Source organism: Heteronotia binoei, chromosome 4, assembly GCF_032191835.1.
Source record: "Heteronotia binoei isolate CCM8104 ecotype False Entrance Well chromosome 4, APGP_CSIRO_Hbin_v1, whole genome shotgun sequence".
NCBI lineage: Eukaryota > Metazoa > Chordata > Lepidosauria > Squamata > Gekkonidae > Heteronotia > Heteronotia binoei.
Window position 1 is genome coordinate 20,960,237 of NC_083226.1, and position 16,746 is coordinate 20,976,982.

At 49.5% G+C, this 16,746-nt stretch overlaps 1 protein-coding gene across 1 annotated transcript; it reads right to left on the reverse strand.

Moving 5' to 3' along the window:
- Positions 1-644: 644 nt before the first annotated feature.
- On the reverse strand, positions 645-16,641 carry LOC132570352 (protein Wnt-4-like). The gene is made up of 4 exons (XM_060236902.1): positions 16,418-16,641; positions 9,966-10,097; positions 7,780-7,922; positions 645-1,154 (listed from the first exon to the last, which is right to left on the reverse strand). Exons 1-4 carry the CDS (start codon positions 16,563-16,565, stop codon positions 687-689), a joined length of 891 nt encoding a protein of 296 aa, XP_060092885.1. The 5' UTR covers positions 16,566-16,641; the 3' UTR covers positions 645-686.
- Between the last annotated feature and the right edge of the window lie 105 nt (positions 16,642-16,746).

Here is a 16,746-nt window from a genome sequence, read left to right on the forward strand (position 1 = left end):
CACTTGGTGTTTCTGTAAATCTAGGTGAATCACAAAATTAGGTGGACTACAACTAGGAAATACACGTCCTTTTGTGATTCACCTAGATTTACAGAAACGCCGATTGGCAGAGGACTTTATTACCTTTTATGGCTATCCAGACCAAATGGCCAAGCCACACTGGTTTATCATGTGATCAGCCTGCACGCTTAATCAACACTGCTTGTATTTCAGCCCACAATACCTGATCCCCTCGTCTGATGAAGTGTGCTTGGAGAGCACACGAAAGCTGACGTTCGGAATAAAACTTGGTTGGTCTTAAAGGTGCCACTTGACTTCTGCTTTCTTCAACGACTTCAGACCAACACGGCCTGCCCACTTGCATCTGTCAATAAAATTGTGAGCTACTGCATAAATTACTTTGCTCTGGGACCATTTTTCCTGAGCCAAGACAAAACTGTGTGAGCCAGAGGCTCAAAAAAATGTGAGCTAGCTCACACTAACTCTGCTTAGAGGGGACACTGCCCACCACCTCCCGAAGAAGCCTGTTCCACCAAAGAACCACTCTGCCAGGAAAGTCTTCCTGACGTTGAGCCAAAAACTCTTTCGATTTAATCGAAACCCGTCGGTTCAGATTAAATCGAGGGTTTTCGGCTAAGCATCCTGCCCCTGTCCCTTGTGCCTCTCTGCTCAGCAAGCGTCTCTTCCTACCGGCAACGGTGCACTTCCACCGAGTTCCGGCACTGTCTGCACTTGACGGCGCAGCACCAGCGGAACTTGCAGCTGCACCTCTCGACCACTTCCGCCTGCGCCGTGCGGAAGCCCCGGCCGCAGCACAGCAGCTCACAGCCGTCCATGGCGGCTGAAGTCCGGTTGCAGTGCCGGCCCGAGGTGCCGAAGATCCCTCCGTGTGGGTCCCAGTTGCAGAAGTCGGGGCTGGCTGCCAGGTAGACCAAGTCATGAGTGCCGTAGGGCTTGAAGCGGGAACTCTTGGGCACCAGCAGCTTCCGGGAGCCCACGCGTTTTGGATGGACTTCGGTGGCCCCTTCAAACTTGTCCCTCAGGATGTTGCCCACTTTACGGAACGGGGACATGACCTTCCAGCACGTGCGGATCTCGCAGGAGCCTGACACCCCGTGGCACTTGCATTCGATCTTCATGTGGGACAGGATGGCCTGGAAATCAGAGAGCAAAGAATCCGGTGGGACCTCCAAACTGGTTACCAGCACCACCCCCTTAAGAGCCCTGTGGTGCAGAGCGGTCAGCTGCAGTACTGCAGTCCAAGCTCTGCTCATGACCCGCGTTCGATCCCGGCAGAAGCTGGGTTCAGGTAGCCGGTTCCAGGTTGACTCAGCCTTCCATCCTTCTGAAGTTGGTAAAATGAGTACCCAGCTTGCTGGGGGACAAAGACTGGTAGATGACTGGGGAAGGCAATGGCAAAAAAGCAAAAGGTAGTCCCCTGCGCAAGCACCAGTCGTTTCCGACTCTGGGGTGACGTTGCTTTCGCAACATTTTCATGGCAGACTTTTTTATGAGGTGGTTTGCCATTGCCTTCCCCAGTCATCTACGCTTTCCCCCCAGCAAGATGGGTCCTCATTTTACCGACCTCGGAAGGATGGAAGGCTGAGTCAACCTGGAGCCGGCTACCTGAACCAGCTTCCGCTGGGATCGAGCTCAGGTCGTGAGCAGAGGGCTCCGACTGCAGTACTGCAGCCTTACCACTCTGCTTTACCACAATGCTTTACTACAATGGCAAGCCACCCCGTAAAAAGTCTGCCAAGAAAACGCCGTGATGTGACATCACCCCATGGGTCAGTAACGACTCGGTGCTTGCACAGGGGACTACCTTTACCGCCACCCCTCTGAGACTGAATCATGCCTTAAATCAACAAGCTTCCATTGCACATGGAGAAGGGCAAGGGGGAAAGGGTCCCCATGCCATACCATACTATTATTATTCACCAAAAAGATTTCCAAGCGGAGGGCTCCAGCTCATAAAGCCACAGAGCAAGAATTCCTCAGAAAGCTGCAGAACTTGGACTCTCGAAAGTGGGCGAGTGTCTTGCTGTGGTAAACAGTGGAGCTGCTTCAGATGCTGGATTATCACAAGGTAGGCAGGTAACCAGTTGTGGTTCTGGATTAGGAAGTGGATCACACTTTTCCTTGTATTCCCTTAGAACAGGCGTGTCAAACGTGTGGCCCAGGGGCTGAATCAGGCCCCTGGAGGGCTCCTATCAGGCCCGCAAGCAAGTTTGCTTCCTTCTCCATCTCTCTTGCTTCCTTCAGTTGTCAAAGACTGTTAAATGCCCCAGAGAGCCCCAGAGAGCACTGCGATCCAGCACACAAAACCTCCTGGAAGTACCTGGGCCAAAGGAGGCCAAGCTAAAAATAACCAGAGAGCAGGCCTTCTCTATAAAAGCACCCCAATGGTGGAACCAGCTGCCGGAAGAGGTGCGGGCCCTACGGGGCATTAGCCAATTCCATAGGGCGTGCAAAACCGCCCTCTTCCGGCTAGCCTTCCAAGATAGAACCTGAAATAAACACCATGCCATCACTAACATCAATATAACCGAGATAGCAATAAAATGAGATTATTTTAGATTGATTTTAGACTTTTATATTATGTAAACTTAATGGTAAATTTTAAATGGTATAGAAATGTATAATTGTTTTATTGTTCAACATGGCTTTTGCCACACCCTGTAAGCCGCCCTAAGCTTGCCCCGGCGGGGAGGGCGGGGTATAAATAAAATTTTATTATTATTATTATTATTATAAATCAAATGCTGCAGGAGCGCTAATCTTTTAAGCATGTTTTATTTAAAGGGTTTAAAAAAACAAAAAACACCTTTAATTGTGTTTGTCTGTGTCCGTTATAAAGTTTATGTCTCTGCCACCCGGCATTACATTTTATGACACACACGGCCCAGCCCGGCCCGACAAGATCTCATTTGTGTCAGATCCAGCCCTCATAACGAATGAGTTTGACACCCCTGCCTTCGAAGCTCACTGATTCATAAACCTTGAGCAGCGGAAAATACTTGTTCCTTATTTTTTGAATGCAAAGACTAAAAGGGCTGAAACGTATTTTGCAATTACTAAGGTAAACCTGGGAACCTTTAAGAGCCAGGGTTTCTGAAATATAAGGGGACGGTTGATTAATTACAGGCTTAATGCAGTGATCTCCTTATATTTTCAAAGAACCTGCATTTGAGACATTTCCGTTTCAGATTGCAGGTAATGCTTTTTAACGTTCCTCTCTGTATGAACAAAAAACAAAACCTTGCAAATGGAAAAATAGCTCAGCAGGGAAAGGACTGGACTCTTTTCTCTCATGCGTTACCCTGTTCAGTTGCAGGTAGCTTTTCATATAGGGGAACAGCTAAAAATTCTCTTCCATGTGCACCCCCTCCCCACCTATAGGCTGGAGTGGTACAGTCTACTTTACCTCCTCTGGATGCTACCATCTGACTCTGTGGCATGGGGTGAGGCTGGGAACATCATCTGGATGGGCTCAGTGAAATCATCTGGGCATGCTCAGTAAAGATGTTGCCCTAACCCTGCTTGTAGTACTGTCAGGACTGGAAATCTGATGCCTAAGGGGGTAGGTGGGGAACCTGTTGAAAAAGCAGGCTGGGCATGGTGGTAGGTGTGTTATCCTCTGGCACGGTGATAGCCTGAGACATTCTGGTGCCGGAACCGGAAAATCCACTCCCTGCAATCAGCTGCACCATCAGTAGCCAGCAGAATACCAAACCACTCCCAAGAGAACACAGTCCACTAGGAAATTCCCCATAGCGATGCTCTTACGCAGCTCATTCCTTTCAGTGGGGCTTGCACCAAGGCACTTGCTGTGCCCCATGCAGGGCTGGCCCTAGGCTGTCTGGCACCCGAGGCAAGGCTAACTTCTACCGCCCCCCCCCCCCATATAAGGACATAAGAGAAGCCCTGTTGGATCAGGCCAGTGGCCCATCCAGTCCAACACTCTGTGTCACAGAAGAACATAAGAGAACCCCTGTTGGATCAGGCCAGTGGCCCATCCAGTCCAACACTCTGCGTCACATAAGAACATAAGAGAAGCCCTGTTGGATCAGGCCAATGGCCCATCCAGTCCAACACTCTGTGTCACATAAGAACAGAAGAGAAGCCCTGTTGGATCAGGCCAGTGGCCCACCCAGTCCAACACTCTGTGTCACATAAGGACATAAGAGAAGCCCTGTTGGATCAGGCCAATGGCCCATCCAGTCCAACACTCTGTGTCACATAAGGACATAAGAGAAGCCCTGTTGGATCAGGCCAGTGGTCCATCCAGTCCAACACTCTGTGTCACATAAGAGAAGCCCTGTTGGATCAGGCCAATGGCCCATCCAGTCCAACATTCTGTGTCACATAAGAACATAAGAGAAGCCATGTTGGATCAGGCCAGTGGCCCATCCAGGCCAACACTCTGTGTCACATAAGGACATAAGAGAAGCCATGTTGGATCAGGCCAGTGGCCCATCCAGGCCAACACTCTGTGTCACATAAGGACATAAGAGAAGCCCTGTTGGATCAGGCCAATGGCCCATCCAATCTAACACTCTGTGTCACACAGTGGCCAAAAAACCCAGGTGCCATCAGGAAGTCCGTCAGTAAGGCCAAGACACCAGAGGCCCTCACCCTGTTGCCCCTCCCCAGCACCAATACACTGATAACGTCACTGAGTCACATGGGGGGGTGCCCAATTTGGCGCACCCGGATGGTCGGCACCCTAAGCAGTCACCTAGTTTGCCTAGTGGTAGGGCCAGCCCTGGCTCCATGGGTCCGTATTTGCTGGTTTTCTGCTCTGCCAAAATCTGATGCCCAAAATCTGACACCTGAGGAAAACTGCTTCACAGTCCATGGTGAAGGGAGTCCGCGGTTCAGAGGTAGAGCATTTGTTTTGCATGCAGGAATCCCAGGTTCAGTCCTTACAATGGGTTGCCAACTCTGGGTTGGGAAATTCCTGGAGGGATGCAGCCTGGAAAGTAGGATTTGGGAAGGGGGGCTTCAGCCAGGTATAACACTAGGGTTGCCAGCTCCAGGCTTGGGAAATACCTGGGGATTTCAGAGGTGGAGCCTGAGAAGAGTGGGGCTTGGGGGAAGAAGAAGAATCTCCTTTACCTTCCTTCCCCACAACAGACATCCTGTGAGGTGGGGGTGGGGCTGAGAGAGCTCTCACAGAAGCTGCCCTTTCAAGAACTCCTGCGAGAGCTATGGCTGACCCAAGGCCATTCCAGCAGCTGCAAGTGGAGGCGTGGGGACTCAAACCCGGTTCTCCCAGATAAGAGTCCGCGCACTTAACCACTACACCAAACTGGAAGAGTCCACCTTCCAAAGCCATTTTCTCCAGGTGAACTGATCTCTGCCGCCTGGAGATCAGCTATAATAGTGGGAGACGTCTAGTCACTTCCTGGAGGTTGGCAGCTTTACATCACACTCTCCAATGCAGTCACTGTTTCCAGACGATCTGATCTCTGTTGTCTGGAGATCAGCTTTAATTCTGGGAGATCTCCCGGCCTCACCTGGAGATTGGCAACCTTAGGCGGCATCTCCAGTTGAAGGATCTCAGGAGCAGGTGCACAGAAGGGCTTTTCTCTGTCTCTTACTCTGGAGGAGAACCACTGCCAGTTGGAGCAGTAGACAATGCTACTGTGGGCCAATTGCTTATCACAAGCTCCTCGCGTTCCCCTAGGTAGGGATGCCGGCCTCTAGGGCCTTGAGGAATCCCCCAGAATTACAACTCCTCTCCAGATGACAGAGATCAGTTCTCCTGGAAATGGATGCTTTTGGAGGATGGACTCTAAGGAACTGTGCCCCACTGAGGTCCCTGTCTTCCCCAGGCTCCATCCCCAAGTCTCTAGGAGTTTCCCAACCTGGATCCGGCAACTAGGGTTGCCATGTCTGTGTTGTAAAATACCTGGAGACTTTGGGGATGGATCCAGGGGCCTCAGCGTGGTACAATGCCATAGAGTCCACCTTCTTCCTCGGGAGGCGGTGGGCTCTCTTTCCCTGGAAGTTTTTAAACAGAGGCTAGACGGCCATCTGACAGCAATGCCGATCCTGTGAACTTATTTGTGAAGTTCCTGCATTGTGCAGGGGGCTGGACTAGATGTCCTTGGGGGGCACCCTTCCAACTCGCCGATTCCAATACGGCCATTTTCTCCAGGGGAGCTGATCTCTGCCAACTGGAGCTCAGTTGTAAAAGTGGGAGCTCTCCAGGCCCCACCTGGAGGCTGGCAACCCTACGACAACTCTACTGCCCACATCCCCCACCAGTGGCCAGGGGAACCTGTCAACCCTTCCTCTAGGAGACCCACCACCTAGGGTTGCCAAGTTCAACTCAAGAAATATCTGGGGACTTTGGGGGTGGAGCCAGGAGACTTTGGGGGTGGAGGCAGGAGCAAGGGTGTGACAAGCATAATGGAACTCCAAAGGTAGTTCTAGCCATCACATTTAAAGGGACCGCACACCTTATAAATGCTTTCCCTCCATTGGAAATAATGAAGGATAGGGGCACCTCCTTTTGGGGCTCATAGAATTGGGCCCCCCGGCGGTGTTCCCTCTAAGCTGAGTTAGTGTGAGCCAGCTCACAATTTTTTAGCCTTCAGCTCACACATTTTTGTCTCAGCTCAGGAAAAACGGCCCTAGAGCAAACTGATTTATGCAGTAGCTCACAACTTTAATGCCAGTGGCTCACAAAGTAGAATTTTTGCTCACAAGAGTCCATAGCTTAAAGGGAACATTGTCGTCTCCCCCCCACCACCCCTCCAATCTTTTTGAAACTTGGGGGGGGGTGTTTTGAGGAGAGGCCCCAGATGCTATGCTGAATATTTGGTGCCTCTACCTCAAAAAACAGCCCCTCCCCAGAACTCCAGATACCCTTAGATCAATTCTCCATTATTCCCTATGGGAATCGGTCTCCATGGGAAATAACGGAACGCCCAGCAGGCATTTCTCTCCTGCCCTCCCCCGCTTTCCGATGACCCTGAAGCAGGTGAGAGCCTCCAAATTGAGGGATCTCCTGCCCCCACCTGGGGATTAGCAACCCTACCACCACCAGGAAAACATTATCACGTGTGGCTCAGTCCCGAGCTACCCGGTGTTAAGGCCCCTACTTGGATTTAGGGTTGCTAAGTCCAATTTAAGAAATATCTGGGGACTTTGGGGGTGGAGCCAGGAGACTTTGGGGGGTGGAGCCAGGAGACATTAGGGGTGGAGTCAAGATCAAGGCTGTGACAAGCATAATTGAACTTCAAAGGGAGTTCTGGCCATCACATTTAAAGGGATGGCACACCTTTTCAATGCCTTCCATAGGAAATAATGAAGGATAGGGGCACCTTCTTTTGGCGCTCATAGAATTGGACCCCCTGGTCCAATCGTTTTGAAACTTGGGTATATTTTGGGGAGAGGCACTAGATGCTGTACTGAAAATTTGGTGCCTCTACCTCAAAAAACAGCCCCCCCCCCCGAGCCCCAGATACCCGTGGATCAATTCTCCATTATTTTCTATGGGAATAAATCTCCGTAGGGAATAACAGAGTTCCCAGCAGACATTTCCCTCCCCTCCCCCCTCCCCCCCCCCCCGCTATTTGATGACCCTGAAGCGGGAGGGGGGGCCCTCCAAACCGGGGGATCCCCTGCCCCCACCTGGGGATTGGCAACCCTACTTGGATTAGATTTGCTCCAAACTAGCCAGTGGATATTTCCCAAAGCAGCTGCCTGCCCTGATGAACCCGAGCGCTCCCAGGCAGTCCCCTCGCTTCCGAACCGCCTCCTTACCTTCCTCCCGGCTTCGTTGTTGTGCAAATTCATGAGCGCCCGGCTGGAAGAGGCTCCGCGGCTCCGCTCTGGGCCGTCCACGAAGGCCTGGGAGAAGGCGAGGCCGTAGGAGAGGTTGTCCGAGCAGCCAGACCACTGGAACCCTGTCGGGGAAAGCCCAGGAGCAAAGGCGGTGTGGATTGCAGACTTCTTCGACGGGGAAAGGCCAAATCTTGTGAGGGGCTGGTGGGTTTTCCCATCTCTACTCTCTCTCTCTCCCCACACTGCCCATTTCCTATCTTTTGGGACACTGGGTCTTCCAAGCTTGCTAGCAACAAACAGGAACCAATACTCTCTCTAATAAGCTATGGAGTCTTGTGAGCAAAAATTCTACTTTGTGAGCCACTGGCATTCAAGTTGGGAGCTCCTGCATCAATTAGCTTGCTCTGGGGCCATTTTTCCTGAGCTACGGCAAAAAGGGGTGAGCTGGAGGCTAAAAAACCGGTGAGCTGGCTCACACTAACTCAGCTTCGAGGGAGCATGGATTGGAACACCTCTGGGTGGTTTTCTCCTTGGCTGGAAGTCGAGTTGCCACCTCCAGGTTGGGAAATAGCTGGAGATTTTGGGGGGTGGAGCCTGAAGAGGGAGTAGAGGGACCAACTCTTGGTTGGGAAATACCTGGAGATTTTTTGGGGGGTGGAGCCTGGGGAGGGTGGGATTTGGGAAGGGGAGGGACCTCAGCAAGGTACAATGCCATACAGCCCATCTTCCAAAGGAGCCATTTTCTCCAGGGAAACTGAACCCTGTAACTTGTAAAAGTGGGAGGTCTCCAGGCCCCACCTGGAGGTTGGCAACCCTGGGAGGGTGGGGCTTGGGGGAGGGGAGAGACACCAACAGGGTGCTATGCTATAGAGTCCGCCTTCCAAAGTAGCCATTTTGTCTAGACAAAATCGCCTGGGATCAGTTGTGATAGCGGCAGATCTCCAGCCACTACCTGGAGGTTGGCAACCCTTTGCTACAGTGTGGCCAGAGGAACCAGCCTAAAAGGTTCTTGCTCACTGGCTCTCAGCCCGTGGCTTGGGGCCAGCATTAGCAATCCGACCCGCCGGGAATGTGTTTATTTGCTTTGTCTGTTAGGATTATTTAAATTATTGTGTTTGAATTGGTTGCTTTATAATCTGGAAAGATCTGTTAGCTTAAGCAGCTGGCAACCGGTGGGTGGTTTATGGGGTGGGAACATGCAAGGAGGCATTGAGCCAGCCCCACAGCATTACCTCCAGTAAAAACCCAGAAGTGACATCATTGTGCTGGTGGGTTGCTCTAGGATTCCCTTGAAACTCTAGAGCAGACATGTTAAACATACGGCCCAGGAGATGGAACTGGCCTATTCAGAGCTCTTATCTGGCCCATGAGCAACTGGAGGGAAACCAGTCCAAATGTGGACGGGAAAGGCCAATATTAAGGTGTTATGTCCCCTGCTGAGGTCCCTCCATTCCCCAAATGGAGGCCCTCTTCAGGGCTCATCTCCAGACTACAGAAATCAGTTCCCCTAGAGAAAGATGGATGCTTTGGAGGGTGGACTCTATGACATTGGACCCCATGGAGGTCCTTGTCCTGCCCAGGCTCCACCACCAAATCTCCAGGAGTTTTGCAACCTGGATTTGGCAACCTTACCCAGTGGCCATGGGGCATGTGGCAACCCTACTTTTAGTATTTTTAAAAACAGGGAGATTCCTCCTTTCCTACTGTACAGTTTGCTTAGACCAGGGGTGGCCAAACTGTGGCTCAAGTTGGGAGCCACATGTGGCTCTTTCACACATATTGTGAGGCTCTCGAAGCCCCCATCACCCCGTCAACTGACTTGGAGAAGGCATTTCTCTCTTTGAATCACTTATCCAAGCCAAACCAGCCAGCAGCTTGGAGAATGCGTTGAAAGTTAAAGTTGCTTTCTTTCCATCTCTCCTTTTCCCATCTATTTCCCTCCCTCCCTCCCTTGCGGCTCTCAAACATCTGACATTCATGTCTTGCAGCTCTCAAATATCTGATGTTTATTCTATGCGGCTCTTACGTTAAGCAAGTTTGGCCACCCCTGGCTTAGACGTTCTCTCTTGTTTTTCTTCCTGTCGTATTCCCCGGCTCTTCTCCCCGCCCCCCACCCCCAGCAAAGGCTTACTAAAGTCCCCTCTAGCTTGGTTCTTCTGTGATACCTTCAGGGCTGACTCCTCTGATCTTGCGGTCACAGCCACACTTTTCCAGCTCCCCCCGGCTGCAGGCCCGGGTCACGGCAAAAGCGAGCCCAGCTGAGGAGATCGCGTGGACAAAAGCTGACTCTCGTGTGCCTGCAGGAGAAAAGGTGAGTTATACAGAAGCCGTTCCCCTCAGCCAGAAGGTTAGTCAGACTAGGGTGGGGTCAGGTTTAAATCCCCAGTTGGTCACGGAAACTAGCTCCGTGATCTTGGGCTTCTCCACGGCTTTTTTTGGCGCAGGAACGCAGTTCTGGCTGGCTCGTAGGGTTGCCAAGTCCAATTCAAGAAATATCTGGGGACTTTGGGGGTGGAGCCTGGAGACTTTGGGGTGGAGCCAGGAGCAAGGTTGTGATAAGCACAATTGAATTCCAAGGGAGTTCTGGCAATCACATTTCAAGGGACTGAACACCTTTTAAATGCCTTCCTTCCATAGGAAATAATGAAGGATAGGGGCACCTCCTTTTGGGGCACATAGAATTGGACCCCCTGGTCCAATCTTTTTGAAACTTGGAGGGTATTTTGGGGAGAGGCATCAGATGCTACACTACAAATTTGGGGCCTCTACCTCAAAAAACAGCCCCCCCAGAGCCCCAGATACCTGAGGATCCATTCTCCATTATTTCCTATGGGAATACATCTCCATAGGGAATAATAAAGTTCCCAGCAGATATTTCCTTCCCCTCCCCCCGCTTTCTGATGACCCTAAAGCAGGGGGAGGGCCTCCAAAGTGGAGAATCCCCTGTCCCCACCTGGGGATTGGCAACCCTATTGGCTCGGCATCAGGGGGTGTAGCCTAATATGCAAATGATTCCCACTGTGCTTTTTCTACAAAAATGCCCCATGTGAAACAATGGTGATGTCAGGGGGTGTGGCCCAATATGCAAATAAATTCCTCCTGGACTTTTTCTACCAAAAAAGTCCTGGACTTCTCAATCTAATCTACCTCGCAGGGTTCCTGTGAAGGTAAAAAGAAGAAGAGAGGAGACCTATCAAAACCACTGGTCCTGCCAGCCTCCAGGTGGGTACTAACACAAGAAAAATTACTGTAATAGAGCTTAATAATTCAATCTATATATTTAAAAAATTACAAAAAATCCAGAGAGTGATCTATACAAAAGACAGCTACTCAAAAACCAACTCTATGTGATGTGCACAAATCAGGGTTTTTTGTTTTTTAGCAGGAATGCACAAGAACACAGTTGCTGCTGGCTTGGTGTCAGGGGGTGTGGCAAATGATTCCTGCTGGGCTTTTTCTACAAAGAAAGCCCTGGTTCAAATATGATGCCCAGGGGTGGGGTCCTAGCAGGAGCTCCTTTTCATATTAGGCCACACACCCCTGATGTAGCCAATCCTCCTGGAGCTTATAAAAAAGAGCCTTGTAAGCTCTTGGAGGATTGGCTACATCAGGGGTGTGTGGCCTAATATGCAAAGGAGCTGCTGCTAGAATTCCACCCCTGATGACGCCAGTGCTACACGCTGTATAAATCCACAAGTCAAAGTGCATACAATGAAAATTCACAAGAAAGCGTTGCCTTCATAATTCGCATATGCCAGAGCAATCAAGACAAGGATTCTGGAGGATCAGTTTCCTCAAATATACAGTTCACATTCTGTTCACACGAGAAACCCCGGGTACAAATCTAGTTCAAATAACCTTCATCAGTGAACCCGCTGGATATACAAGGTAGAAAATAACCACTAAAACTATGCAGAGTTCTGTGTCGTCAATCCACAGGGGGGGGGGGGAATCTTTTATTTTCTCTTGGGCGCCGTAACAACTTCAGAGCTTATTATGAAAGCTATACTTTATTGTGTAGCCTTTCACATGCCGGAAATTGTGGATTTATGCCGTGTTTGGCACAGGCCTTATATTTGTGCACATTGCATAAAGATGGATTTTGAGTAATTGTGTCTTTTGTATATGAATTTCCAATTGAGGGAAGGTGTTTGAAAGGAATGCAGTTCTTTATACCTTTAATCAATCAACCTTTAATGGCATGTAAAAACAGGTTAAAAGAACAATGGGTTGAAAAACAGAAAATAGGTTAAAATACTGGACATCAGGATTAAAATACATTTACATAAGATCACAGTTAAATGGGACAACAAGACTGTTCCTTGTCTTGACGAATCATTTTGGCCCAGTACAGAAATAAGGCAGTGTTTACAGTTATGTCAGGAATAACATCCTTCAAAAGAAACTGGACCTTATCTGAATCAGCCAGAACCATCTTATTTAAAAGAATAGGATCCAAAAATCGACCACGAATACTTAGATAAAAAGGACAATACAGGAGAATATGTGAAATGGTTTCAATAGATCCAGACTTACATGGACATAGTCTGGCCGGGTAGGGTATGTTATGATATCTGCCATATAGAGCAGTTCTTTATACGTGATGGCCGGAACTCCCTTCGGAGTTCGATCGTGCTTCTTGCAACCTTGCTCCTGGCTCCACCCCCAGAGTCCCCAGATGTTTCGTTTGTTGGACCTGGCAACCCTACCAAGTCCCCAGGAGATTCCCAACCTAGATCTGGCAACCCGGCTGCTCCCCCACCCCCCCATCAGTGGCCAGGAGGGACTTGGCAACCCTAAACACATCATAAACATCGCTATAGCAACTCCAGTTCTTGTAGGCCAAGCCCATTGATCAGATAGCAACCCTGAAGCCAGGACTCGTCCTAGACTGTCTTGCACCTTAGGCAAAGCTAACTTCTGGCAACCCCTCCCCCCCCCGCACTGACAATGTCACCGAGTCACATGGGGGGGCACCCAATTTGGTACTCCCAGAAGATCGGTGCCCTAGGTAATCACCTAGTTTCCCTAGCGGCAGGGCTGGCCGTACCTACAGCACCATTTATTCCTATATGGAAATAGGAAAGTGCTACTCTGACCAGGAAAAAAACCTACTTTGAGAGCCAGTTTGGTGTAGTGGTTAAGTGTGCGGACTCTTATCTGGGAGAACCGGGTTTGATTCCCCACTCCTCCACTTGCAACTGCTGGCATGGCCTTGGTTCAGCCATAGCTCTGGCAGAGGTTGTCCTTGAAAGGGCAGCTGCTGTGAGAGCCCTCTCAGCCCCACCCGCCTCCCAGGGTGTCTGTTGTGGGGGAGGGAGATAAAGGAGATTGCGAGCCGCTCTGAGACTCTTGAGCGGAGGGCGGAATATAAATCCAATGTCTACTTTGCTCCCCCCAGCACAGGGGGACCCTTCACCACCCGCAGGGATTCTGTGAGATGGGGAGATACATACACATGTGCAAAGTGAGTGTACACAGTGTGAGTTTTAGGCTTGCCAATCCCCAGGTCCCAGTGGGGGGTTCTTCCGCTTTCCCAGGCTCCTTCCCACCCCATCAGCTGGCTGATGGGGGGAAGCCCCTCTCCCAGAGGATCTTGTGCCTTTCCCCCTCCGGAGGCTTCAGTCTCCGATTGAAAGGGTTCCTCTTGGGATGGTGTGTCTGTGTTACTTGGAAGAAGTTGGCAGCAACTCGTGTGTAGAGAGGCCCTCACTTCAGAATTGCCAGAAACGGCAGGGTGGGGGGGGAGGGAAATGTCTGCTGAGCACTTCATTATTCCCTATGTGGAGATCGATTCTTATAGGGTATCATGGGGAATTGATCTGGAGGTTTCGGGGGCTCTGGGGGAGCTGTTTTTTGAGGTAGAGGCACTGAATTTTCAGTAAAGTATCTAGTCCCTCTTCCCAAAGTACCCCCTGAGTTTCAAAACTATTGAACCGGGGGGGGGGGTCCAATTCTATGAGCCCCAAAAGAAGGTGCCCCTATCCATTATTTCCTATGGAAGGAAGACATTTTAAAAAGTGCACTGTCCCTTTAAATGTGATGGCCAGAACTCCCTTGGAGTTCAATTATGCTTGTCACACCTTTGTTCCTGGTTCTGCCCCCCCCCGGATGTCTCCTGGCTCCACCCCCAAAGTCCCCAGATATTTCTTGAATTGGACTTGGCAACCCGAGTGTGTTTTCCGAAAGATGCATGTCACTCCCTTAGAAAGTGTTTTGTTGGTGCTCAGGGCTTTTTTTTAGCAGGAGCACACAGGAACGCAGTTCCGGCTGGCTTGGTATCAGGGACGTATACATTGTGAAACAATGGTGATGTCAGGGGTGTGGCCTAATATGCCAATGAGTTGCTGCTGAGCTTTTTCTACCAAACCCCCCTGTGTGAAACAACGGTGTTGTCAGGGGTGTGGCCTAATATGGAAAGGAGTTCCTGCTGGGCTTTTTCTACAAAAAAGCCCTGTGTGAAACAATGGTGATTTATCTACTTATTTATTTATTTAATCAGGTTTATATCCCGCCCTCCCCTGACGGGCTGAGGACAGCTAACAACAATGAAAAACAAACATTAAAATAAATTAAACAGCAATTAAAAACAATTAAAATCATTTCCATATTATAATCGTTAAAAGTCCAAGATGCACATTGATGTTCTAGTTATTCTGATGTTTCTACAAAAAAAAAGGCCCTGTGTGAAACAATGGTGACATCAGGGATGTGGCCTAATATGCAAAGGAGTTCCTGCTGGGCTTTTTCTACAAAAAAAAGGCCCTGTGTGAAACAATGGTGACATCAGGGGTGTGACCTAATATGCAAAGGAGTTCCTGCTGGGCTTTTTCTCCAAAAATAGCCCTGTTGGTGTTTTATGAAAGGAATCATTTCCTCACACACACACACACAACACAATTTCATCCATTCCCTGCATCACTGAGTCATCTGGACTAGCTTGAGGGACTGTGGCTCAGTGGCAGAACATCTGGTTTGTTTGCAAGAGGTCACAAATTCAGCATCTCCACTTAAAAAGATCAGGCAAGTAGATGAGGTGAAAGATCATTCTGCTGCTTGCAGCCATTCGCCACAGGAAATACTAATTTTGGTAGATCATGCTCTGACTAAGCGGGAGGCAGCATCATAGTTACGTATTAAAAAGTTCAAGAGAGGGAGATTCGGCCTGAAATTGAAACCTATGTTTAAAAAAATAGTTTGTGATGTACTGCATAATCTACTACAACGCTGGCTGCTCTGTGGGGCTTCTGGGGACAGAGGCTGAAGAAATATGCAGAGGCTGTGAGTTTGTCAGGTTGAAGAGGCAGGAGGGGAGGCACCGTAGCTCAGAGGCAGAGCATCTGGTTGTCATACCATACCAAACCTTTAATGGCATAATAGAATCAGATAAAAATACACAGAATATAAAAAATTAAACATTGGAGATAAAATCAAAATAAAACCAAGTTTACAGATGCATTCAAACATGGTCAGAATTAAATTTAAGGATGTCAGCCAGAAATTTTGCCACAGCCTCACTAACCACCCCCTCAGTATCACTCAATAAATAATAACAGGGTGGCAGAATAGACAAATCTGGAGAAGAAGAAAGCTTGCCAAATAAATCTTTACGGAGGTTATGGTATAAAGAACAATCGAGCAATATATGCTGGATTGAGTCAGGGGTATTTGCTCCACAGGAGCAAAGTCTGTCGGCTAAAGGGACTCGCTGATATCTCCCTTGTAAAACTTTGGAGGGAAACACGTTTAGTCTAGCCAACATAAATGCCCTGCGATGACTTGGAGTGGTTAGGTCTGATAGATAATTGGGCATTTTGCCACAAAAAGCATAAAGACCTAAGGAAGCTGGAGAGCAAATATAAGGGTCAGTTGGCCGTAATTTCGTTTCCTCCGATTCCCATAGTCTCAGTTTAATACATCTGAAGATATATGACTCATCAGCGGTAGAAAAATCATCTACCTCTAACCCCAATTGATTGAGTTTAGACAGAAGCATCTGGTTGTCATGCGGAAGGTCCCAGGTTCAATCCCTGGCATCTCCACTTGAAAGGATCAGGCCATAGGTGATGTGAAAGACCTCTGCTTTGAGACCCTGGAGAGCTGCTGCCAGTCTGAGTAGACAATACTGACCTTGATGGACCAGTGGTCTGATCAGGGCTTTTTTTTTGTAGCAGGAACTCCTTTGCATATTAGGCCACACCCCCTGATGTAGCCAATCCTTTAAGAGATTGCGAGGCTCTTCTTACAGGGCCTACTGTAAACTCTTGGAGGATTGGCTACATCAGGGGTGTGTGGCCCAATATGCAAAGGAGTGCCTGATTCAAATAAAAGCCCTGATTCAAATAAGGCAGCTTCATATGATCATGGGCTCAAGAGGGAAACAAACTCTTCTTCCTTCCTTCTTGTGCTCTGGTCTACAAACTGATCAGAAGGCCTTGAACCTGAGACTTAAACCAGAAACTACCAAACTCAAAGCCTCTAGCGCAGCAAGTATAGGCATGAAGTCCTATTACTGTGTGAAACCGTGAGGTTCTACACACAGCTAGGGTTCAGGTTGCGGTTAGTGTATGACCCAGCACCAAGTGTTAAGGCCTCTGCTTTATTCCCCATATCTGACCTTGTAGAATGACTTTCCCGAAAACCGGCAGCCCCTGCAGGGTCGAGCAGTTCCAGCGGCGGTTGCCGAACTGGTGCTGGCACTCCTCGAGGGCCATCTCGGCCGCGCGCTTCACGGTGTCCATGGCTTCCGCCTGGCGGTGGCACATCCTCACCTGCTCTTCTGCCAAACCCTTCAGGCTATCGCAGGCCCCGGGATCCCGCTGAAGCCCTCGCGGGGGTGGCTGCTTGGCCAGATATCTGCGCAACAGGAGAAAGGGGACCGAGGCCAGAGAGCGTTGGAGAAAGAAGAGACTCCCTTCGCTATATGATTGTCCTGACCTAGATGGT